The sequence below is a fragment of the Glycine soja genome, chromosome 17 (assembly GCF_004193775.1).
Source record: "Glycine soja cultivar W05 chromosome 17, ASM419377v2, whole genome shotgun sequence".
Lineage (NCBI taxonomy): Eukaryota > Viridiplantae > Streptophyta > Magnoliopsida > Fabales > Fabaceae > Glycine > Glycine soja.
This window is the reverse complement of record NC_041018.1, coordinates 3,510,858-3,536,323: the sequence shown is the minus strand read 5'-3', so window position 1 is coordinate 3,536,323 and position 25,466 is coordinate 3,510,858. Positions and strand designations below refer to the sequence as shown.

Genomic DNA, 25,466 nt, shown 5'->3' with positions numbered 1-25,466 from the left:
ACTTAATCAATGAAAAGTTTAAAGTAATTATTGTATAATGTGTTTGATTTCATATATCATTATTTTTTCACACTTTGGATGTGATTTTAAGAACATAATACGTCATCACAGTGATTGTTGAACTAAGAGGGTCTATTTTAATTATATAAGTAAAATTTACGAGTTATTATAAATTTTGTATCTTTTATTTATAAGATTAACAAATAAAATGATTTCTCAATTCTTAAAAGTATCTTTTGATACTCATAAACTTATTTTCTCTAAATTAAAAAGAAATAAATCTTTATCATATTTATGAAAGCAAATGGTAAGACTAATAAAGTAAAATACAGTCTCTTTAAAAATGTGATTCTTATTATTTTCACTAGTGTGTGTCATTACTCATTAGAGAGAGAGAGAGGAAGGACTCAGATTGCAGAAACGCAGCAGCATCGTGTTGGAGAGTGAGACGGAATGCATTAGTGAAGACCGAGGTTTCTCAGAATCTCAATAACCCCCTTCGTTGAAACCAAAACGACGACGCGTCACTTCACTTTGATGTGTCTCGTCGTTTCTACTTTCTGTTGATTAGCCTCATTCACTCTCTCGCTCGCTTGCAACCACACCCTTGGATTTAATTTCATTCATGGCTTCGACCACCACCTCCTCCCTCTGCACGTGGCTCGTTGCTGCTTGCATGTCAGTCACGTGCCACGCCGACCGCACCAAAACCCCTCACGCAATGTTCCGCTCCTCCAAAAAGTCTCGCTACTCTCAATTCAACGTTTGTCGATCCACTCATTCTGGTATTCCTCTCTTTTTTCAAATCTCTGCTCTCGCCGCGATTTCTCAGATTCTTCTTAAGTTAATTCAATCGTTGAATCTGGTTCTGCTTTCTGGAACTCAAGGATGTGTTTTTTTCTATTTTTTATTTTTTTTTATGCTTGTTAGAGTCTGTGTGTTCAGTTTGGATCTTTTGTTTTTTGTTTTTTTTTTTTTTTAATTTAGTGGGGTTGTTGGTTTAATTTCCGAAGCTTGTCTGTTACCTGCTCTGCTGCTTCGTTGGTTGAGGAAAGTTGTTTTGGTTAGGTTAGCTCTGGATAGTCACTCGTGCGTCACATCACTATTTTGCCTTTCTAGTACGGACACACATGAAAACCATTTCTTAAGTTTTGATTAATAATTTTTAGTTTTCGTTTTTTGTAGTCATTGCAAATTCATGGAGGTTGTTCATCGTGTGTGTGTGTACGGAGGATTACTTTAAATATGACAAGGCAGTTATGGGTTTTTCTTATTCCTCTTAATTTTTTCCTGAAATAATATCAGTTGCGGTGAAGTGTTTCATGTGCCAAAAGTTGAAAACGTCGCCCCACGTATGGGCACTTTGGCTTTGTTTTTCCCATGCTTCTTCTCTGTGTGTCAAATATTGTGACGTGTTTAATGCCTTTATAATATTGGTGGTGGTATGCTAAGACTTAAGACACAAGGGAGGATGAAGAATAGTGAGAAACTACATGACAAATGGTTTGGCTCCTTGTTCTTTTGTATTTTAAACTCTCTGGAGTTTGGACATGTTAATGTCTATGCTGATTCATCATGTAGCTGCTTGGGAGGAGTGTCTGGCTCAATGATCTCTATTATTATTATTATTATTATTATTATTATTATTATTTAAAAATTTAAAACAGTGGAAGCAAATTTAGGCCCGTTTCTTTGTGATGAGGTTTAATAACATTTTTGTAACAAAGTTTACTTAAACCTATTATTATTCTTGAAAATTCCCTGAAAAGCATATTCATGTCTGGCCGTCAAATTCCCTGCCTAATATTAATGTGCACCTTTAGGATTATGGTTCCTTGAAAATTAAAAGATACAAATTTCCAAGTGGTAGACATTTACTCTTGTGAATGATAGGCATTTGCCAGTGAATTTGAACTCCAAAGTTGTGCTGATGTAGAAGGAAGCCAATTTTTGAACTCCATGATTCTTCATATTTCACCTAAGAATTATTGAGTGCTGATCTATGCCTTTGGAATTGTTAATTTCAAGGTAAAACAATGGCTGTAGCTTTGCAACCTACCCAAGAGATCACGACAATAAAAAAACCTCCCATGAAGCAAAGGCGAGTGGTTGTGACAGGATTGGGTGTGGTTACACCACTTGGGCATGAGCCAGATATCTTCTACAATAATTTGCTTGATGGTGCTAGTGGCATAAGCGAGATTGAAACATTTGATTGTGCAGAATATCCAACAGTATGTTGTATTTAATTCAAATTGTATTTTCAGTTGGTGCCTGCTGTAGATTTTGTTCTCAAATGTTATGTGTCTCCAGAGGATTGCTGGTGAAATCAAGTCTTTCTCAACTGATGGCTGGGTAGCACCAAAACTTTCTAAGAGAATGGATAAATTTATGCTCTATATGCTGACAGCTGGCAAAAAAGCCTTGGTTGATGGTGGAATTACTGATGATGTAATGGATGAGTTAAATAAAGAAAAGTGTGGAGTTCTGATTGGGTCAGCAATGGGTGGCATGAAGGTAACTGATCTTTGACTCTCTTTTATGTTGAGATTCAATACTTGAGAAAAAATGACTTTGGCAACATTCAGTAGTTTGATTTTATATGCAGAAGCATCATAACATCTTTAAGAAGTTGTGACACCTGCTGGTCGTGTGTATCAAACTTGCTGTAAAATGCAATCAGAAAGGAGCCAGAATCGTATTATATTTTGTAATTTTATTGCATTGATTTGTTTACTGTTTTGTTGTACTTTTGTGTATTAAACAGGTTTTCAATGATGCCATCGAAGCTTTACGAATCTCATATAAGAAGATGAATCCTTTTTGTGTACCTTTTGCAACAACAAATATGGGTTCTGCCATGCTTGCAATGGATCTGGTATGTTTAAAAGATCTTGGGGCACAGTGATTTTTCGTCATAAGCTTGTTCTCCTTTTCCTGGCCATGTTATCTCAAGCTTTCAATGAATGATTTCTTTTATGGATTGTAGGGATGGATGGGCCCTAATTATTCTATCTCTACAGCTTGTGCTACAAGTAACTTTTGTATATTGAATGCAGCAAACCATATCATTAGAGGTGAAGCTGTAAGTAAAAGCTTTGTTATGTGCTCTTTGGATATTAGATTTCTCATATTTTCCCATTACCTTTTCTTTTTGAACAAAAGTTGGTTTATGATACTCTCATTTTGTCAAAAGGTGCTAACAAATTTACTATAAACATGAAATTTGTCTGCAGGATGTGATGCTTTGTGGAGGCTCAGATGCTGCTATTATACCAATTGGTATCCTTTTGTTACTTATTCTTTGTGGCTTAAGCGTAGTTATCATGCCATGAATACGATATTAATCCCGCAATCATTGGTGCAGGTTTGGGAGGCTTTGTGGCATGCAGGGCACTCTCACAAAGGAATACTGATCCTACCAAAGCTTCACGCCCTTGGGACATTGTAATACTATAAATACACTTACTCCCCCCCCCCCAATATAATTGGATGAGTTTTTCCTAGTAATCTAGAGATATAACTACTAAAACTGTTGTAACATTGCGAAGGGTCATATTAGTGCATCAACCTAACCTTGAATGTTGCAAAATTTTTTGTTAAACCAATCAGATAGTGTTCAGTACCTTTGAAGCACTGACACTTCTAAACAATAGCTGAGTTGTGTAGAAGCCATGTTAGGCATGGACACTTTGAATTTTTTTAACTTTTATAACTGAGTTGTGTAGAAGCCATGTTAGGCATGGACAAATTGGAATTATAATAGTTTGATAGAGTTTAACATTTTATTATGTCTCTAATGACTTGTTTATTTCAAAACATGAATCATCTCATGCAATTTAAGATTTTTATTTTATGCTAGTTTCATTATAGCTGTGTTGATTTTGATTTTTAAAAATTGTCATATTTGTGGTTCTTAGCTCAGCAAATGGTTTATTTAAGGAAATCGCTATTTCAAATAAAAGAGATCAGACAGCCCTTCTACACAATAGTTTTATAATCTTTATTTGGTGTGAGGATTCCTTATCCTCCATACATTTTACCTGCCTGCTTATTTTCTAATTGCGATATACATAGAGTGAGTTGAATATCCTTTTCCTTTTTAAAAAATTGCAGTGCTTGCAGTTTTGGTTTGAATGCTTATGCTTTCCTTCATCTTGTTGTGCTCTTGTGTTACCAACCATCCACTTGTGGTTATGATATTACAGAACCGTGATGGATTTGTCATGGGTGAAGGGGCTGGAGTTTTGCTTTTAGAGGAACTGGAGCATGCTAAGGTACTTCTAATTTGATGTTATAATTTGAGAATAAAACAAGTCATACTGTGTGTTAGGATTTACTTTCATCCTTCTGTTCCTTTCAACAATATTAGAACACTTAATGCATCACTTCTATCTTATGTCAGCCTGTTAGGCTTGTTCTTAAAACTTGCCATTGCCACTTCCTACTACTACTCATTTTTTCCCAATCTTTATTTGATGTGTATATCATCACAAAATTAAATGCATCTATCACTTTTGACAATGTATTTAAGTAACTTCTTGTATTCCAATTTTTTACATTGCAGGAAAGAGGTGCAACCATATATGCTGAATTCCTTGGTGGAAGTTTCACCTGTGATGCATATCATGTGACTGAGCCGCGTCCTGATGGTAAAATCTTAAATGTTTAAAGCCCTTTATATTCACATAATCTTAAAAACATAAATCATTTGTTCTGTGTCAATTACTTTTGTGTAAACATATCTCAATCATTTTCTAGGTCTGAAATGTGAAGTAAGACATATTTGCACGTCTGTGTTTTCATAATGAATTTATATTTTAACTGGTGTTTTCCTGGTAGTTGAATATTCTTGCTTAATTGTTGGGAGTTATTTTATGATAATAAATTAATAGTGTAAAAGCTTAAAGCTGCATATCCTTGGTCTAGCTTTCATTTGTTCGTGCTATGTTTCAGCTCTCTCATTCATATGGGTGCCCAAGCTTCTATTTCTGTAGCATATCAGTTTGAATTTTGAAAAATGAGTGCTTTAAATGTGAACCTGATGCTCTGTCTAGAAATGCAAGTGCATCTTGTATTTGTGCATGACATGTCCTAGAAATAGAAAATGGAGGAAGTGGAAGTGGAAATGAACGTAGTTTGCTGCTCATGGAATCAGTTTTCCCTTCACTGCTGCTTGTCTTTGCAAGGGCTTTTTTATTAATTAGTTTTGAACTACATAATTGAAGATTATATAGATAGCTGATTGAAAGTGGCTATCATTTTTCATTTGGAGTGTAATTACAGTCTGCAGTGATTGTCATATCTAAATTCTGCTAAGGCATGTTTTGGTGTATGTATGATTTTCTGTTCACTTTAATGCGAATGTGGAGTTTCTGTATTCATATTCATCTTTTATAACTTGTGTTATTCCTTTGTAATGTTACAAATTCTCAGTGTGGTTTAGACGGCCAATAACCCTTGTCTTCCTATCATCTTAAAAAAGCACTGGAATGTAATTATACACTTATATCTTGACAATTCCAGTATAGTCAAAGAGAGTAACTATATACATCCTGCCACATTTTCTATGGTTCTGGAGTGAATGTTTTTTTTTTTTTTGGCTCATGTTGATATAACTTTTTAATAATTATGTGCTTTGTTTAGAATATAGCTTTGTGCCCCTGCAGATCATTCCAGGCTTACACTTGCGCTTATGTTTTCTTTATTCCATCTCAAACAGGGGCTGGTGTTATACTGTGCATTGAAAAGGCATTAGCTCAGTCTGGAGTATCAAAAGAGGATGTGAATTACATAAATGCACATGCCACATCCACACCAGCTGGAGATCTTAAGGAGTACCAAGCTCTAATGCATTGTTTTGGTCAAAACCCCGAGGTAAATTTCCTTTTACATGATATTATTGCTATTGTTCAATTAATAGCCAATTGAAATTTGAAAGGTATTATGATTTCCTTTTTTTAAAAAAAAATTTCTTGATTAATGCTGTTGCTGATCATAATACAGTTAAGAGTGAATTCTACAAAATCTATGATTGGTCATCTACTAGGGGCAGCTGGCGGTGTGGAAGCTGTGGCCACAATACAGGTTTAAAGCTAATAATCACTTCTTTATGAAATTTGTGTAGTAGCTAAAGTTTCACAACTAGATATTTATAAGCTTTATTTTTCCTTAATGCAGGCAATTAGGACAGGGTGGGTTCATCCCAATATCAACCTAGAAAACCCAGATAACGGAGTGGTATGTTACCTGTTGCAATATCCCTTTTGTTTTAAATTTTTTTGTCGCATTTTTTATAAATTGTAAAATTATCTAATTTGGTCAAATGAAAAAAAAGGATGCTAAAGTGCTTGTTGGCTCAAAGAAAGAGAGACTGGATGTCAAGGCAGCCTTGTCGAATTCATTTGGTTTTGGGGGTCACAATTCTTCAATCATATTTGCACCATACTAGTGAAACAGATTTCAGAGCAGTACTTTCTTATTATTATAAGGTAAGGTATATATCAGTTAAAAGGGAGGTGGTTACGTTTTCCTCCTCTTTTTTTTCTTTTCTACTCCATTCTTATGTTTGTTTTTATGTTTTATGTTGCAGTTACTGAGTACCCAGACAATGTTTATTGCATACTAACTCCAGTGTTTTGGTTGGTTGAGAATATATGCGGTGTGGATTAGTTGGTTGGATCAGTAACTGTTGAGAAACATTGTTTTTTGGGATGGGGTTGGTTGTGTGCCTACAGAATCAGAGTGTTGATAGATTATCATTATCTGGTGCTCCTGGTGGGAGAGAGTGAGTCGCTATCTATCCACTACCATAAAATCCTATCTTTACCATGAATGGCTAGAGTAGGAGTTGACCCACTTTTGATGTAACCGTTTAACAACCATTTTGATGGGATGGATACAGTCTTTTGTTTTATTCCCATGTACAAATAGACCCTCATGGCTCTGGGCATTGGGCAATAACCAAATTTCAGTGATTGTTTAGCGGACTCGTCGAATAGATTATGCCTTTTCAGTTTCACTGGAATTTATATACCCTGGAGGGTGATTTCAATTTTATGAGGGTTTTGAGTTTTCCAAAGTGGAAGTGGCTATAGTCTATAGATATAGGGCCTGTGTCATCCAAAGACATTTTATTATATTATATCTTTAGACACTCTGGCAACACCAATTAGAATTCATATGTTCAACAGATTCCAACATATGGCAACAGACGTTATTATTTCATCTTTTTGATAAATTAGTTGAAATAGGAAGAAAAGAAAATAGTTGCAAGTGAGAATTTCTTAAGAATTTGTATAATGCATGTAGTTGTCTTTATTCTTATTCTTATTTGGTTCTTTTTTTTTCTCCTTAAAAGAAGTTAAGCAAAATATATCGGGGGTAGTTTTTTTATCAAGGAAAATGGAGGAAAAGTAGCTTCTTAAATTTAACTTTTTTTTTTTTATCCATAGTATATTATGAAAGAAGATTGTCACGTAGTCAAATGCTACGTGCCATTATCCATTCTTTTACTTTTTAAATTTTATTGATTTTTTTACAAGAATTTTATTGATTTTTTAATTCAAGAAATACATTATTATTTTTAATTAAAGTAATTAAGGTTATGACAATCATATATTTAAGTTATATTAATTAAATTATTAAATGAATTTTGATTTCATATAGTGTAATTAATTAACTAAATTTTATGAAATGTTTTTAAATTTTTTATTATTACCATGGTTTTATAATAATTTACTGTAAATACGTATTATTATATGATAATCGTTTTATATAATACGTATTATGCTACTTTAAATATTAACATAATGAATAATAATAATGCTCAAATATATTTTTAATAATTGATAAATGGATAAATTTTTGTTTAAGTCCCATTATATTTTTTTTTCTTTTTGGTTCTTGATAAATTTTTTAATTTATTTTTTATCCCTAAATTTAAAGTGCTATCCAAACAAATTTGGAGGACAAAAACAATAAAAAATTATTAGGGACCAAACTAAAATTTTGTTCATTTATCAGAAAGAAAAAATATATTTAAGAATAATAATAATAATAAAATTTATAGCCATTTTGTATTTATTATCATTACTTTATTATTTTATAATGATTTATAGTATTTATGCTTTATAATGACAATTATGGTAATAGATTATTAGATAAAATTCAATACTAATACTAATGTCACGAATAATATTGGACATTTTTATTTTATTATTATTTTTATAATTTACATGTATAATTTATTTGTTATTCATTTTATCATTATGTTATTATGTGTTAATAAAATATTATGTTTCTTTAAATGTTAATTAAGACTAATTTATATTTTGAATTGAAATAATTAAGGTAATTTTTAATAGTATATTTATAATTTTTTTTGTTAAAGTAATAAAGATGATTGTATTATTAAAATTATTCAACTCCAATTATCCTTCCATAATTCTCTAATTATCTGGGTTTATATTCATACTTTTATATTTTTTCTCCTCTTTTTATTCATTCACACCTATTCTCTGAAAGTAATATGTTTATTTTCTGCTAATATCCGACGTTTACCTTATTCAATTTGAAATCCTACGCTTTTTTCAATGTTCATGCTTGTGCAATCATTTTTATTTTTTTTTGCTGGAGTACTCATTCTTGGGGTTTAATAAATTTTAGCACATTTATAATGATTTGCAGGTAGGTTTAGTGCCAACCAAGCTAAGGCCACCAACCTTTCTTTATTTGGAATTACTGGTGCATCAAGATATTTAGTATTTGACTATGATTCTTTTTTAATTAATAATAATCATAATCAATTGATTTAGAGCATAGTCCTACTAAAGCTCTTCACCCTATTCCAAGAATATATTCTATGAGATTAAATTCAGATTTTTTTTCACAAACTCAACATGTGTTGTTAATTGAGTTACACTCATTGAGTATTTGATTATGGTTCTTTTCCATTAAAAAAAGTAGGCTAAATGGATAAAGCTTTAGATGATTATATGTTATTCTGGTCATATTAGGCATAGTATTTTAAAATTTTGACAAGTTTATTTGTTTTCACAATATCCTGCATAAAGTTCTGCTGTCTTATATAAAACATTTTTTTTCCTCCAGGAATTGATGTCAAGACCTGCAAATATTGTTGTTCAAAGTCAAGTACATAGTGAGAATTTGGGAAAAAGGATAGAACTTTTTTTATATGATATTGATATTAACTCCATTGTCTATGTGCCTTTAAATTTTTTGAAGAGAGATATTGAATTGAGAAAACTAGACTTTGTTCTCTTTTATATTTTTATCTACTTGGTATTTTTGTTTATGAATGTTTATTAAGCCTCAAGCTTATTTTGATATGATTGTTGAATGATTTGACATACAATTTTGGTCAATATTTATTGAATGAGATAATTGGTACATGTTTTGTCATTGATTCATCTAGAGACAATTTTTCTTAAAGTGAATGTAATAAATAGATGTTCATAGATATTCGACAATGTTGGAGAATTTATTCTTAATATAGAAGCAAATGAATATAACTCTTGCCTATTCCTTTGATTTTTTTCTTTCTTTCTCAAATTTAATTAAAGTTAACATTTATTCATTAATTTGTCATGTACAAAAGTTGCAATAAAGAAACAATATAACTTTGGATTGCTCAACTTTTGTATTAATTTGGATGAAATTTTTAGTATTTAATATTGTTAATATTATCTTATAATATAGTCGCATTATTTTGTACATAGGATTTTCATTGTCGTGATTTCTTACAAAAATATCATTTAAGTTTAAACAAATGATTTAAATATTTAGGTTTCAATATTCTCAAAATAAACATATCATGATTTTATTATTGTTCAAAAATATTAATATATATTTTAGTAAGTATGACTTATTTTTCTGTTTTTTATTTATTTATCACACACGATGGAAGGAAGTTTACAACACTTACATACAAGTGTTTTCTGCTAGGTTGTTAAGAGAATATCTTTTTAAAAATTCCAGCTCATTTTTAGAGAATTAAATGTAAAATAAATTGTATAAACCCAATAAACTTGGTACAAACCCAACTAATACAACATACTTAACTTTTTGTTTTTATCAAACAACATAATTAGCTTAAGACATGAAAGGTTAAAATTTTATTGTATTCCCTCTTTTAAATTACAAATTTACATTTTAAAATTGAATTACTTTTTTTAAAAAAATAAAATTTAAACGACTACTATACTTGAATTAAAAAAAAAATCTTATTCCTATCATGTGCACGCACAACAAAAATAAAACGAATAAAAGGATTATCGATGCCAAAGGACAAGTGGACAATGCAGCTAGAAGCCAATAATGCACGAGACTATCTGATACTGAAATTATAGTACAATTATATTCAAACCTAGTGCCAATACCAGCTAGTGGTTGTAAACATTAATAATCATAGTCGTCTATTTATTTAGTCCATTGGCAGAGCCAATCGGTCACAAGTGAAACATCTTTATAGACGGAACATCACAAACTTGATCATGTACAACATTTTATTCGTCAAAATTTGGAATGTTAAATCACTTTCATTTGACTACAAAAAAATCAAATACTCGTAATAACATGAATTTAACCCCTACAAAATAAATAAAAACAAAAAGAAGAAAAAAACATTTTTTTGAAAGTTAAATTGCCATATGCTTAAGCTTAAAATTTATATTAATGTTTTATTTTACATGCTTTTTTACTATTAGAACCACGTCCTAATCCTAATAATATACGGTAGAAGTCGGGCGCAATAAAAATAAAACATTTGTCATTTAGCTCAAAATAATTATAAAAATACTTTTATGGATAACTCGACAACCGGCCAGACCTATTTGTAAAAAAATTTCTACGGTCCATCTTTAGAGAATGTTAATATCAGAACACTACAATTGATTTCACAAAGAAAACTGCAACCCAAAAAGCCTGATTCTCATCTCGTTTATTTCTCATCAAATAAACAATAGAATAAAAAAAACAGAATTTGATTTAATTTAACTTCGATATACAGCACAGGGTAGTTTCAAAATTGGCATAATGCGAATGCATTATGATTATCAAATATACCTGCATATCAGGGGAAATAACCTACGCTCGCGCTGCTTTTTTATTTTCCTTGCTGCCTTTCTTGTGAGTCCTTCTTGGTTTCAAGCTGTTTATGGACAGCACACCAGAGGCACTTTTTCCTTCAAGTTTTTTGGTCATCTTTACAACACTAGCCATACCTTTTCTTGCAGCAGCCCGCTGTTGTGGTCGCCGACTCATCATTTTTCGATCCAGTGGCCAATATGCATACGGTTCAAGTTTGTCCTTCCTCTTCACATCTCCACCTGCCTTTTTGCTAGCATATTCCTTCCCTGTGTATGCCCAACCGGAATCAGATGTTTTTCTCCGCTTCTGGCCTGTAGTTCCAGACTTGGCAGATATGTGACTATCACGTTCACTCCTAGAATCAAAATCATCATCTGCATGTTTTTCCTTCTTCCATTCCCCTTCCTCATGGATAATCAGACGTCCTTCTGAATCTACCTCCACCTCATCATCTAACCTTGACTTTCTTTTAAGATGCTCAGACGTTTTAAGAGCTGACCTTGTTTTCTTCCGATCAAGCAAATCAAGTGGCTCATCATCTGATTGGTCAGACAAGTGCTCAGGCAAATTCTTCTTCAGTCTGATATTGGACCTAGATACAGATCTCTGTCAGTCAAAATTGATTTTCGGAACCAAACCTTGGTACGATAAGTTCTATATTACTCATCATCGGATGATTTGATGTCAGATCAGACCTTTCAAAATAAGTTGCCATGGGCCCATTTGGATAAACTAATCCAGAAGTACTTTTAAGAGAAGAAAATAGAGAGCAAATTAAATGTGTAGGAGCTCTCTTATATCATAGTTTCTCTAAAAGATAGTTTGCATAAGCTAATTTTAGCTATGGGAAAACCCATTTCATTTTTTTCTTCTTAAAGTACTTTTGGATAAATTTATCCAAATAGGCCCTAAACAGGCATAAATACAAGAATAGGGTCTCCTTTTACTTTGATTATATCGAAACTCAATGAATCTGGCAGCATTGCAGACAGTCATTAGAAGAAAGGACAAGTTAAAAGTTACAGTTACAGCTTACCTAAATGAAGATGCTGCTGATTTTGGATGTAAGAAAGCCTTGCTCCCTCTAGAAATCATGTATTCTGCATTGCTATTGCCACTATCCCCATCAAAATCCGAAAAAATCTTTGTATGATTCCACAAGCTTTGTCTGAAAAATAATTATATTATTGGTTTTGATGCAGCTTAAAACATGGCTCGCAATTTCAACAAAGCACAAAATTCACTAAAATAAAATGTTAGAATGAAGTTAAAAAGCAGAAGACTAATCATAAAACTCAACTAAATAAATAAAACCAAATTATAGGCAATATTCATTGAACCAGAAATTTTTTTGGGAGATACAACAAGCATGTCATTTTAAAATGGCTGTGTATGTCTTATCAAGAAGATTGCTGGTGGACCAATCCTAAAAACCATTCTTCTGTCATTTTAATTTACAGGACGTAAAATTTTATGTAAAATGAATATACACATCACACAATAGACCATAGTTGTGAATTCAACACTGTAGCACTGCGATAGCATAGTAGATCATAGTTGGAACAAGAGTTTTTTTTAGGTCCGTCTTGAAAAGGTTGTAGCGGCTAGGAAATCCAGTTTTTTTACGCTTGGCACCCATGTTCACACACGATCACGGCATGATTGACTACAATGTGCAATAGCAGTAGCTTCTCAGACCTAAGCTGCTCCAACCATTTTGAGTTTACATTGTGTGTTCCGGTTGCCGCCACTGTTGTGCCAAAACGGTGCAACTGAACAAGGGTTTAAACTTGTTTACCCCATAATAGTATCAATGAAGGTCGGTTTTGGGGGACACTTACAATTACACCTGTTTCATTCTGAAAAAAGAAAGGGGTTCAAAATTAAAACCCCCTACTCCAAAATGGTTACACATGCCCAGCCCATGTCTCAAGCACAACCCACTATGTTCCAGTGCCATCTCCAGCCATTGCTTAAGTTTTGATGCCATCCTCATGTTTCCAGCATTGTTCTGTTTTCTGGCACAATCTCTAGAACTCTTTTTGCCGTTTCTGTTCTCATCTCACTGTTCTCAGCTCTCTAAGACTCTTCTGCCCTTTCATTTTGTTGCAGCAGCTGTCTTTAATTTTGGTTTTTCATTTTATTTTTGAACATTTATATATGAAACATAACTTATTTAATTTGCCTCTAAATTTCCATATAGTGACCATCCCACTATCCTACTCAGTGGTTTTGGGCACCCCTGATCAGCGCCACTATTTGGGATTTCAGTATATATATGCATGTAAAATGCTAGAAGTGCAAGGGGAAAGAATGTTAGATATATTGTGTCACACACTGAGGTGTGTGGGACTTAAACCACTGTCTTTGTTTCTTATTAATGCAAATAAATACATAATTGTTACCTGGATGTGGTTGCTTTTGAAAAATGAGATCTAGTTTCTTCCGATTTAGCACTTCGATTCCTCTCTTTTCGCTCCTTGATCTGTTTAAAAAATGGATTTTTTTTCAGTGTTTAAAAATGGATTGAAATTTCCTGAAAGACTTCTTTGCAAAGTATTCGTTAGAATGACATTAAAAAGACCTTGCGTATGTTGGAAAGAAGTTTCATGTGTTCTTCAGGCATGACGGCTTTAACAGCCTCAAGCCCACACTTTGTGACAAGCATTCCCAAAAGAAGTTTAACCTGAAAAAAAATTGAATCTCACAGTTTACAATATAGTAGTAGTAGCTTCAATTCCAAACAGCAGTCATCCACTACAAATCAATGAAAATGTATCCAGAAGAAAAGATCATGAGACAAGCAAAACAACCTTAGCCTTAAAATGATTTCTTGAGTTGTCTTGCCACTTCAACAAACCCTCCACCATGCTTTTCAAGTGCATCTGCAAGCCTTCTGCTTGTGATTTGGCTACTAATACCTTCAAAAAACCAAGATTGGCCTGCAGAATGATGTGACAGAGCACATTTAATTAGCAGCTCTAGGAAATAATATTACCTCAGTCAGCAATGCATTTGACCAACAAATAAACCTTGATTATCTCTTTATTATCACTCCTCAGGAGAGTAAGTGTGCCTGGGAGCAATTTGAAGGCAGTTAAAACAAGATCAGAGAACTCATAAGCCAAACGGGCTAAACCTTTGGCTGCTGCACTTATCAGATGTGGAGTTTCCCCAGTAAAGTGTCCAGCAACCTGAGCTCATGAAACAGCACAAAAACAATGGGGGATGGTATCAAGTCAGACAAAATATAAGAAGTGAAGTGATATTCATTGTTTTACATTCATGATAAAAGAACAACTTTAAATTGGATATTTACCATCTGAAAAAAATTATTCAAGCTTTCTCTGTTCCCACCTCTCTCTTCATCCACAAATGCACGGGCAATTTCGACAAGAATATCATAAGCTCTGTTCCTGGTTTTTTTATTAGCCTGCAAGGGTAACCTCAAGAAGTAAGCTTAGAAGCTATTGGAAAGAACAAGTAATCCCCATGCCAAGCATCTTGTGATCCTTTTGTCAACACAATCTATATGCACACAATAATTTAAAGCACATACAAATCATCACCAACTGCTTATTGCCATATCAAAAAAAAGAAAAGCCATCTCACCACATAAATAAAGTAGAAGCATTGTCTTTAATGAGTATTATACATCAAGATCACAACAGAGATACTAAAAATGTAAAGACAGAAAACAATAGGCATTAATCAAATATATCACATAGTAATTAATGGACAACATTTATCGACACTCTTGGCCAGTCTCACATTCTTTGGAAACTAAAACTGTACAACTAAAAACTTTCAACAATTAATAGGACATTACCTCTTTAAGAGCAAGTATAATTTCAGTAAGGAAAATGTCTCGCCAGTGCTCCATATCAGCCTGCAGGCAGTGCATAATTTCAGATTATTCATACCCATACATGCCAATAGTCTACCAAAAACATAAAAGCAATAGCCCAGCATTGAATACCTTGGACTTTGAGACATGAACTATTAAGAAGTAAAGGCAATCAAGTCTATGGCGTTTGGCAGAAAAATGACACGGAAGAACTTCAACCATAGTTTGACGCAACTCCTCAAACTTTGATGAAACAAAATCATTGGAGGAGCTCTGTCAAGAATAACCCAAAGAAAAAACTGTAAGCTGAAATATTTACCAACATGAAGCAAGCTCAGTCATAAAATCATCAATTTTTTAAGTAAATTTGTGGTGCTCCAAAAAACTCTAAATTAATGACATAGTTGATGATCACTTCAATAACTTAATCAACAGACAGGTAAGCCAATTAATAGAACCCAATCAACCATGCTTCCTGCCAATATGCATATACATGAAAGTAATGGAAGCATTTTAGGTAGGAAATTGCAAGAATTTTGAAATGAAACCGTTGCATTAAAATGAAATTAATTTGAAACTTTCTGTTTGACTGGAAAATAAAATGAAGTAGAGAAATACCCTCAGAATGATCGAAAGTACTTTGTATGCCTTCTTCTGCATGACACCTTCAGCATCCTGCAAATAATAATCACCACAATCATCCCAACATTCAAAAAGGAATTTGACAAATCCTTGTAGCACTTTATATCACAGTCAAACCTGCAATGCTGGCTTTATTGCTTCAAATAATAGAGCAATATCTTCAGCGTCTAAACCAGGCAACAGTGAAACTGCCAAATCAAGAAGCTGTGCCCTGGGATAAAAAGAAATTGCATGAAATAAATGCAGAAACCCAAGAGAATAAGGAAATTTAAGTAAAATGCAGATGTGACAGACTAGAATAAAATTTACAACTTCATGAAAAATCATTGAGACAGTGGAGAGAAATAGATGAGTATAAGCACCTTAAAATTGATGGGGACAAATTGTTTGATGCATCATCAATCTGCATAGAATGAGAATTTTTGGAACTGCCTACTTTGCTGGCCTTTCGTGTGCATTTATAAAGCTTCAACATTTTCTCCTTGAATAAATTGCGTACATCTACTTTATCAGCTATAGAAGCAACATCACCAATCGTACGCTGTACAAGAAGCAATATCGTCACTATTAACTTCTTGTGCACATTAAACGTAACAGAGAGGACCAATTCAATTCTCCACTCGAGTAACAAAGAAGCCAACAAGAATTAGTCTGTTCATGAATAGGATACAGTAAACCATGCAATATTAACCTGTCCCAGAACTTGCCTATATGACAAGATTCTTGCTTTTAGGTCCAGAGGAATATTTTACAGGCAAATATTGCCCATAAATCAAAAACGAGATTAAGACATGAAATGAAAATGGCTGCCACATATGAACATTTCTAATAATCACAATCTTTCTAATTAACATATCTGTGAGCCATAGTTGTCTGAAGCTTCTTGGACTCGATTATCTATGCAATATCTCCCTAAAACAACTCTTACATGAGCACAATGCCAATAGGCAAAACAAATAAAAAAAACTCAGAATAATATTTAAATAACTTCAGCACAAGCTTTATTATTATTTTAATAGATCTTGTGCTTTTGATTGACTAGCACATGCCCACATATATTTACTTAAACCATGACTAAATCTTAGTGCCTAGTCACATCACATGAAGCAACTCAGAAAATGATATAGTCTAAAGCACAAAATGCAGATGAGAAGTATTTCTTTGACAATGATCTACATAAATTGTCTAAATATTTCTTGCTCCACTATAGTGATTGGCACAGGACATTAAGAGTCTCAACCAATTCACAGTTAACAAGTAAATCTGATGAGCATTACACAGCAAAAACTGTACCAAATATGGAATTACAATGGGTGCTGAAACATATCCTGTAGATAATAAAGGATGAATATCACGTATCTAGGCTATCAAAATCATGAAAAAAATAGAGAATAAAACATATACAGAACTGCAAATTCTAGTTTTATGTTGTTTTAGGCAACACATGCATTCTGTTCAACTACAGTACATTGACGAACTATTCCCAATTTCTTTTAGTTTTAGTACCTGCAAACAACCACCATCATCTTTGCTAGATTTAAGGAATACTTCGGAAAGATCTTTTAACCAATGCCTTGCAGATAACTTCAGCACATATAAATTGTCTCTTGCAACCTGCTGTGAATAATGAACCAGAATTTGTTCTTTGGACATATCTTCACCCATATAACCCTTGTCTTTAGAATCCACAATATTGTTTTGCTGAATAAGAAGTTGCAAACTAGTGCATATTATTCCACAGATATCAGGTTCTTCTTTCAGCTTACTACGTAAATGTTTCTCCAGATTCATGAAACTTTGAGCAGTGTCTGAAGGATAGTTGCAAAAAGAAGGCAGCAGAGACCACAAAGAGTATGCAAGTGCATCTGCATTCCTTGATGACACCATCAATCCTTGCTTCTCAAGCTGCAAAATGCACAAAGAAATTAATACTGTGATTTAATATGATACTGCTGCACCTTTTTAAAAGGTTCAATACCTTTTGAGCCTTCTCCCTTACACGCTTAATCATAGTCAGAATTTCTTCTGTAAAATAATTTAAAGGTGCACCAACAATATAATGTTTTAGAATTGGAAAAAGCCAGACATTTGCATCAGATGAATCTTCAGCTTCCAAATTTAGAGGTATAAGAGACAGCAGAATTTCAGGCCCCATTGCAACAAGAGCTGATCCGAAGCATTCATGCAGCTGCACATTGTAAAATGTACTTCAAATCAATAATTTATTTCACATAAAAAACAGAAGATCACAAACTCCCAGATCCTCAAATAAGGACAAACTTATCGATATAATATTGACCAGTAAATGAACCAAGAAAAAGTAATACACTCATTTTCTTCAGCAATTATTGAACATAAAATAAAAAAATCAATTCTACAGCTTTGAACAGTTATACTTTGTTATGGGTTAAACACATGCATCATTCATCAACAACATTAAATGCCGCTATAAATACATATTGCATTTTACATGGGATAAACCCAGATTTGTCACCTAGAAGGCTAGAACAGTGGCTTGACAAATTAGGGACATACAGTCCTGGCTAGGAAAATGGAACAAGTCCAAGCTATTGCATACAATCTTAAGCTCTACATTAACATAGCTTGGGGGGGGGGAAGATGAGACCTGTTTCCTAAATGGAAAATCTTCATCAGGAAGCTTCTGCACATCTTCCATGTTTTTGAGTATTCCTCTCATAAAATAAGGAGAATTATTTCCTGTGTTGATAATAGAAAAATCTCAGAAGAGAAATATCACAAAGACTGTAAGTCAGAAGCTAAATATAGAAACCATGAAAGGAGATCACATCAAGTTCTATAAAATTTAATCAAACAGCTAGAAATAATACATATTTCCAATCACCGACCAACAAATTAATAAGCCACAACAAGAAAGTAAAACAAGACTTGTTCTACTTTTTTAATAACAACCAAAATACCTAGTGTGTTGGGATTAGCTGTAAAAAAAGAATAATATTTCAATAAGTTTTATCACTTTTATGTTGGGATATGTTAGGTGACAAGTGATTTTAAGATAATCTATTTTAATTAAATTGTCTAAAAAAATCACATTTCATAGTTAATTTATAAAGAAAGGGTATGAAACTATTTGTGGTGATTGGTTGGTTTGTATTTAAAATTGTTGGAAATAAAATGAGAAAACAAGTGGTTGGCAAGAAAATAGACTAATAGATTTTATTCATGAGCTCCAAAATTTTGCTTATGATAATATAGCTTTTCCCTATAGAAATTTTTCTTATATCTTATTTAATATATTTAACAAAATATACCATTTTTTGGGGGGGAAAGGGGGGGGGGGGGGGGGGTGGAACCTTTCTCATTAAAAAGTCTTTTACCTCTTTAAAATAATCTCATCCACACACGCACCTAATTTATGAAACATGGCTGAAACAATTTGAAATACTCTATCCCAGACAGCAGTATAATGATAATCAAGTAAGCTCTCAATAGTCGCACAAATTTTTTCAATGATGGTTGGTGCTGACTTCCTTGATTCATTGCTTTCACTCAAACTGATCTGATCCACTCCCTGTTTAATCAAACTTTCATCAATACAAGAATTTATCATGCTCTTGAGGGCATCAGTGGCTGCATATATAGCCTCTTCATGTTCAGATGCCAAGATATCTGCATAGTTAGAAATAAAAAAATTTCACAGTTGCCTTTTGTCCACATGTAACAATATTCAATAACACAATAGAATTCACAACATCTTACCTTTGAGAGCGTTAAGGACAACGGGAAGCTTAACAACACATATTTGCCGGTTAAGAGAATAAACTTTATTCATTCCAGCATCAAGCAAGCGGGCAGTAAATGTCAATCTGTCTCCAGACATCTTATTTGATTCGATAGAACGAGCCAATGAGTTTAACAACTCAAGTAGTGCTTCAGGGGAAACTTCTGATGTTGGATAATGACAAAGAAAATTCAAACCATCTGTTATGCGCCTTGTGACTAAGGGTTGATGCAGATCCAAGAGATATTTGAAGTAATTAAGAACGCTGGTCTTAGACTTCCGTGACAAAAAAGGAAGACATTCTTTCAAGGCATCAAGAATATACAGAATCTGCTGAGCCTCCTTAGCTCCTTCACCAGCATTTGCCTTTGCTCCACCAACAAGCAGAATAAACCTTTCGAGTAGGTTTGTTACTCCCTCACTCGCAGATGCCAGTAGTGAGGAATTTTGAAAGTTTAACAAGACATCACGATGACATAAATGAGATTGCCTTCTGACCTGTTGAAAGATATAGTTAGCACAGAACATTCAAGCATGTACCACAATACAGTAAACACACTGCTTCCTTAGTTAGGACTAGGGATGTTAAAAAAACTAGTTTTCAAAAACTTGCTATAACTATAACTAGTTATACAAAAGTAGGTATAAAACTATAACCAATAGTTATGGATATTTCAAATATCTTATTTTTATTTTAAAAAATAGTTACAGTTATAAAACTATAACTAGTTTTATAGAAATGGGTATTTCAAATAACTGGTTTTAGATATAACTTGTTATATAATTGGTTGTATAACTAGTTTATTCATAACTAGTTATATAACCATATTTTAAAAACAATAACTAGTTATATCAAATTATATCCATATTTTAAAAACTACTTATGGTTATAATTATAATACCCTCTTATAATCTAGTTGTTTATTAGGTATGGTTATAGTAATGTAAATACCCAAATCATGAGCACCCCTAGTCAGGACCCAAAGAAAAGATCTCGAAAACCAATCAAAAGTGATGTAACGATCATGTGATGGAAAGTGATCAGTTACATTAAACTGTAATCCTAGCTCATGCTGCTAGTGCTCTTGCTCTGGGGAAAGATTCCACTTATCAATTTTCAAGCCACAAACAAAACGTGCAGACACAGTAATATTCGTCTAGATTAAAAATGATCACAGAAGCAAACCCTGGATCATACAAGCATGTATCTTATTTACGACTTGTTGGGATTCTTGTGATAATTCCAAAAAACCTTGACAGGAAATCCTATAACACACTCCAAAGTCAAAAGAAAAGTAGAAAATGCAAAACGCCCAGAAAATTCAGGTTCAGAATTCACATATGTACCTTAGGTCGCGAATCAGTAAGGAACCCTAACAATACATTGAACAAAGGAGACACGTCAGACCAGTCTACACTTTCCCTGGCGATCAACAGACGCGAGAGGCACTTCAATCCGGAAACAAGCGCAGTCTCGGACGCCGACGACGGAGAACGGAGAACTCGAAGAAGGAGCTCCGAGAACGGCTCTCCCTGCTGCGAATTCTGCTTCTTGAGCAGCTCGAGGGGTACTCTGGGGAGGGCGAGAGAGAGAATGGTGAGAAGCGCATCGATGACGTGGCTCGGGGGATTGGGTTCGGAGGTGAATTTGTCGAGAGAGACGCGTGCGGCACAGAAGTAGGCGAAGGGTGTGGAAGGTTGGTTGTTGTCTTTGAGCTCCTGCGACATGGCGCCGATGACGGCGCAGAGGTGTTGGTGGGTTTCGTCGGTGGAGTTAGCGAAGCGAGAGAGGATCGAACTGCACAAGTCATCGTTGGATTCGTCTATGCCGAATGCGGCTTCCTCCATTTCAATGCTTTCCATGGTCGATTCGATGACAAAACCCTAGTAGCTAGCTCCAGAGGTTTATCGGTTTACGCACGGGTAGCAAAAGCAAACGTAAAAGAAAAAACTCAAACCGGTTTAGTGTATCAGTGTCTTGTTTAAATACTTTTATTTCTACGCGGGAAACATTGGGCTTCTTGGCCCAGCAGCTTACTCTGATTTCTTTTAAGGTTTTTTCTTCGTGCACTCCAACTATCACAGCCTACACCCCTTTTCACTGAGGAAAGGTTAGTCCAAAACGAAGGTTTTACATTCCAAATTATTCCGGAATTGCTAGATGCAGGAAGAAAAGGTCTTTCTTTCATAGGAAACCAAAAAAAAAAGTTGCATGTATATATATATATAATATTTTAAAAAAACTTTTATTACATTACAAATTAGAATATCATGATAATTTTTACCTTTTAATCATGTCTGCAATAACTTGTTTATTTCTCAGAACATGATTTATCTCACACTTTTAAAATTTATCTTATGTTAATTTTATTGGGTTGATGAAAAAAATTTAAATTATAATTTAATTATTGAAATAACGAAATTTGCATCATAATGTTCAAATACCAATTTACATTAAGTTGTAATTTTTTTTTATATTTTAACAATAAGTTATTCGATCAATCTTTCAAGTCATGTTTATTATTTTATTTTATGCTATTTACATTATTATTGTTGTTATTCCGATATTTAATTTGATATAAATGCTTTTCACACAAAAGGTCCATAAAAATTATAAAATATCCATAACATTCAAACTTGGATAATTTTCTTTTATGGGTGCGCCATCGTCTCCTTCATCTTGCCATCTTCGGCTACCCCAGCACCCAAGGACGGATGGAGAGGGTGGCAGGCAGGAGCCCCACCCCCGCCACTTCTCAATTTTATAAAATTAATTATCTATGTTATTTTTATAATAATTATAATATTGATTGGGGTTAATTAATATAAAATTAAGATAAATATTGATTAATGTAAAATTGTATAAAATTAAGAATGTTTGTTATTTTTATGATGATGGTTATGATTATTATCTGTAATAACATTAATATTTTCTTAAAAGTTAGACATTTAAATAATTATAATTGAAGAAATATTTTTAGCCCTTTTAATACGTTTTTGGATCCGTCACTCCTAATACCCACAACCATGGCACCCTCGTCACAACTTGGATCCTCAGTCAGAATTTTTTTAACTGTTGTTAATTTTTTTTGTATCTGTATTTGATTTTGAATTAAATAAGATCATGATTTGGTGGTGACGCCGATTATTTAAAATTATTTATAAAAAAAAACTAATGGATAATAATACTTATATAACATATAATCTTACAACTTGAAAAGATAAAAAAAATATTTTAAATCAAATGAGTGATGCGATGGAAATATAAAAAAGTAAAAAAAAAATATTGTAAAAACTTATATAAATCAGTAAAATCACATTATTCAAAACTAACCGCTTGAAGTAGTTTTGAATCAACCGTTGTTTGATAAATATTTTTTAAATGACTTTTGATTTTTGAACACTTGTATAGTGCAAATAGTTTATTGGCATATCTCTCTTTTCTATACATGAAAAAATCTTTTTAGATCGACCCCATATGGTCAAGAAGACTCGAGTTCTTACTTGTTCCACACTTCACATGGCAAGCCAGTTTCTAAGAGTATAGTCAATAGTACTGTCATGTGCGACAATTATTAAGAGATATAGATCTCATTCATACAAGTCACAATGTCACATGACTCAACTTTCAGAGATTTGTCAACAAGAAAAGACAAAAATCGAGAACGCAGATAGATATGCATGTTTCATAATCGCGTTATCCAACACTTAAAAATTAAAGAGAAAAAAAAAATGTAATATATAATTAAAAAAGAAATATAAAAAATAAGATTCTTTTTTCTAATTATGGAATTGGATTTAATCCCATCAAAAGTCTTAATTAACTTTTGTTGAAAATTTTAAGTGGCTATTATTTATATCAATATTTATTAATAAGAAAAATAATAGATACTTTTTTTAGGAAAAAATTATAAAAAATAATGATTAAGCATTTAAAATAATAAAAAAATTATGTATTATTACTCCTTAATAATAGTATATTTCATGAAATTAACAATCAGATTATTTACCATTACTAAATGCTTTAAGAAGAAGGAAATTTGTATGTGTAATAATAAAATACGTTTCTCATCTGTGATTGGTTGAAGATTAATGCATTCACACTTCTTTTGTCAACTTGTGTTGGTACAGAATAAAGCAGCTAGCTTTTGCTTAAAGGGAAGAACAAGAGGTGCAAGCTTGAGCAGGTTAGAAGAAGCCATAATTACACATTTTTCTTTAAGCAAAAACAGAGTTAAGCCATCACATATTAGATCGAAGTAGTATGATGCAAACGTTGATATAGTCATATACATACATACATACATCACGTCCTTGTAGCAAAATACCAATACCGAAAGCTCACAGTGTGCACACATATTATAGTGGGTTTGGAGACGTGAAAGATAAAAAAAAAAAAAAAAAAGGCGTTGTTTGAACGTGGTTTCTACTTTCTAACGCCTTTCCAAACACTGTCTTAATAAATAGTTTCGGTTACGGGACAGGATCAGTTTCCGAAATCAGTGCGAGGCTTCCCACTCACGCTATCATCACCGAGGCGATTGATGAGATACAACGCGTTACTGGTGAGCATGGCAACGTCGGTGATCCTTCGCTTCACCTCCAACTTGATTTTAGCACCGTCCGCGGTGGCGCCGCCGTCGTTGAAGCCGCTGAGGCAAGTGTCACCGTTGGTGAGGGCGGCGCTGGTCCACGTCTGAGCGTTGCTCATCTGCCACTGGAAGGTTCCGGCGCGGAGGTGCTGCAACTCGTTGAGCGTGTTGATCAACTGAGTCACCGAGTCGGATATCTGCTCCACGCAGTCACTCACCGCAACTCGCTGCCTCTTCCCGAAACGCGACGACGTGGCATTCAGCGTCTTGAAGTAAACGGAGAGGGTGCGCGTGCGAGCCAGGCTAACCTTGATCGCGGCTTGGGCTAGGTCCAAGGGCTTCGTGGCGAGGTTTGAGAAGTTGGAGAGGGTTTGGAAGCAGAGAGTTGGGTACCTGGCCTTTGCGCACGATGACCGGAGCGGATCTCGTGGTGGCATTGATGCGGCGGGGCGTGGCGGAGAGAGCAACAACAAGAGGAAAAGTGCGAGAGTGTTAACTCGTTGTGTTTGCATTGTTTGTTATATATGGCGAAAGGAAGAAACGGGGGAAGCAAGAGGATAGGAGAGTTGGCAGAAGATGATGAGTGGCATAGTCTTAGCTAAGCTAAGGTAGCTTTTATAGGGCATGCAAACTGGAGTGGTATATAAGTCAATGCAAGTATGCAACAATTTGAAGTTTTTAACTATTTTTATTCTCCTGCTTTAGGGATTGGATCGAAACCACTTGAATCCAACTCGTTTGGATAAGGATTAATTCAGTTTCGAAAAATTTCAAGGAATTTAAGATTTTTAGAATTTGAATTCCTTTAATTTTAATTTCTTTCTTTTTTTTCAAATATTTTGTTTAGATAAATTAATTCAAATTTATTTTTTTTAATTTTTTTTATAAGACAATTCAATTCTCTTTATATTTAAAATTTTAATTTATATTTTAAATAGATGAAATTTTAATATTAAACTTTATGAAAAATAAACACAATTTAATTTTAAAATATTAATTAAAAAAATTAATTTTTAATAATTTATAAATATAAAATATTAATAATTTTAACTATAATTGTTTTCTCTCATCATAATCAGTAATATTTTTAAATGATATTAATTAAAATTATTTTTTATCAATATTAAATCCTCAGTAATGTTTTTAAATGATATTAATTAAAATTATTTTTTATCAATATTAAATAGGATTTTTTTTTTAAAGTATGTCAGAAATATTTATCAATTGATGTCAATCGAAAATTATTTTTTAGCTAACGTTAATTGAATCTGTTTTTCAATCGATGTTGACTAAATTTTTTTTAGCAACGCTGATCGGGATTTATTCTTCAATTTAAAAGGGGACTATTTGCGCTGTTAATATAAAGACTTTGGTTTCATTTAACTTTTTTTTTGCCACAAATATTCTTCAATTCGCTGTGTGACAATTTTTATTTTGTAATATTAATTCCATGATATTTTTTTATATTTTTAATCTTATTAATTTATAACGAATAATCCAATAGCTATTGTGAGCA

The 25,466-nt window shown here is 33.2% G+C and overlaps 3 protein-coding genes and 1 long non-coding RNA gene across 5 annotated transcripts; 2 read left to right on the top strand and 2 right to left on the bottom strand.

The window, feature by feature from the left end:
• The first annotated feature begins 350 nt into the window (after nucleotides 1-350).
• On the top strand, nucleotides 351-7,234 carry LOC114393103 (3-oxoacyl-[acyl-carrier-protein] synthase II, chloroplastic-like). 2 transcript variants are annotated; one of them, XM_028354363.1, is made up of 14 exons: nucleotides 351-785; nucleotides 2,029-2,234; nucleotides 2,314-2,517; nucleotides 2,768-2,878; nucleotides 2,990-3,085; nucleotides 3,237-3,282; nucleotides 3,368-3,447; nucleotides 4,209-4,277; nucleotides 4,568-4,652; nucleotides 5,723-5,877; nucleotides 6,007-6,087; nucleotides 6,181-6,240; nucleotides 6,338-6,491; nucleotides 6,593-7,234. In XM_028354363.1, exons 1-13 carry the CDS (start codon nucleotides 626-628, stop codon nucleotides 6,449-6,451), a joined length of 1,467 nt encoding a protein of 488 aa, XP_028210164.1. In that variant the 5' UTR covers nucleotides 351-625; the 3' UTR covers nucleotides 6,452-6,491; nucleotides 6,593-7,234. The 2 variants fall into 2 exon arrangements, with proteins under 2 accessions (XP_028210164.1, XP_028210165.1); XM_028354364.1 differs by having other exon boundaries at nucleotides 367-785; nucleotides 6,338-6,496.
• A 3,753-nt stretch (nucleotides 7,235-10,987) lies between these two features.
• On the bottom strand, nucleotides 10,988-21,323 carry LOC114393658 (RRP12-like protein). The gene is made up of 18 exons (XM_028355034.1): nucleotides 20,706-21,323; nucleotides 19,337-19,856; nucleotides 18,986-19,246; nucleotides 18,225-18,316; nucleotides 17,577-17,786; nucleotides 17,105-17,503; nucleotides 15,961-16,139; nucleotides 15,716-15,809; nucleotides 15,575-15,631; nucleotides 15,089-15,229; nucleotides 14,939-14,998; nucleotides 14,429-14,542; nucleotides 14,142-14,303; nucleotides 13,923-14,051; nucleotides 13,694-13,795; nucleotides 13,515-13,594; nucleotides 12,146-12,277; nucleotides 10,988-11,701 (listed from the first exon to the last, which is right to left on the bottom strand). The coding sequence occupies exons 1-18, from the start codon at nucleotides 21,219-21,221 to the stop codon at nucleotides 11,107-11,109; spliced, it is 3,843 nt and encodes a 1,280-aa protein (XP_028210835.1). The 5' UTR covers nucleotides 21,222-21,323; the 3' UTR covers nucleotides 10,988-11,106.
• Nucleotides 11,614-13,519, top strand: LOC114393659. Its single transcript, XR_003662574.1, has 2 exons — nucleotides 11,614-11,751; nucleotides 12,090-13,519. It is a non-coding gene; the product is annotated as an uncharacterized LOC114393659 (long non-coding RNA).
• A 2,229-nt stretch (nucleotides 21,324-23,552) lies between the features above and the next one.
• Nucleotides 23,553-24,554, bottom strand: LOC114392881 (pectinesterase inhibitor 3-like). Its single transcript, XM_028354134.1, has one exon. The coding sequence runs from the start codon at nucleotides 24,460-24,462 to the stop codon at nucleotides 23,845-23,847; it is 618 nt and encodes a 205-aa protein (XP_028209935.1). The 5' UTR covers nucleotides 24,463-24,554; the 3' UTR covers nucleotides 23,553-23,844.
• Nucleotides 24,555-25,466: the final 912 nt, after the last annotated feature.

What these genes read in the sequence shown, in the direction of transcription:
- LOC114393103 (XM_028354363.1), top strand. Translation starts at nt 626, where the DNA reads ATGGCTTCGACCACCACCTCCTCCCTCTGCACGTGGCTCGTTGCTGCT. An exon ending in AGGAACTGGAGCATGCTAAG is followed by an intron (nt 4,278 to 4,567) that starts GTACTTCTAATT and finishes TTTACATTGCAG; the next exon opens with GAAAGAGGTGCAACCATATA. An exon ending in GACTGAGCCGCGTCCTGATG is followed by an intron (nt 4,653 to 5,722) that starts GTAAAATCTTAA and finishes CATCTCAAACAG; the next exon opens with GGGCTGGTGTTATACTGTGC.
- LOC114393658 (XM_028355034.1), bottom strand. Translation starts at nt 21,221, where the DNA reads ATGGAAAGCATTGAAATGGAGGAAGCCGCATTCGGCATAGACGAATCC. An exon ending in ATAATAAAGAGATAATCAAG is followed by an intron (nt 14,052 to 14,141) that starts GTTTATTTGTTG and finishes ATCATTCTGCAG; the next exon opens with GCCAATCTTGGTTTTTTGAA. An exon ending in TCAGCAGCATCTTCATTTAG is followed by an intron (nt 11,702 to 12,145) that starts GTAAGCTGTAAC and finishes ATCTGTATCTAG; the next exon opens with GTCCAATATCAGACTGAAGA.
- LOC114392881 (XM_028354134.1), bottom strand. Translation starts at nt 24,462, where the DNA reads ATGCAAACACAACGAGTTAACACTCTCGCACTTTTCCTCTTGTTGTTG.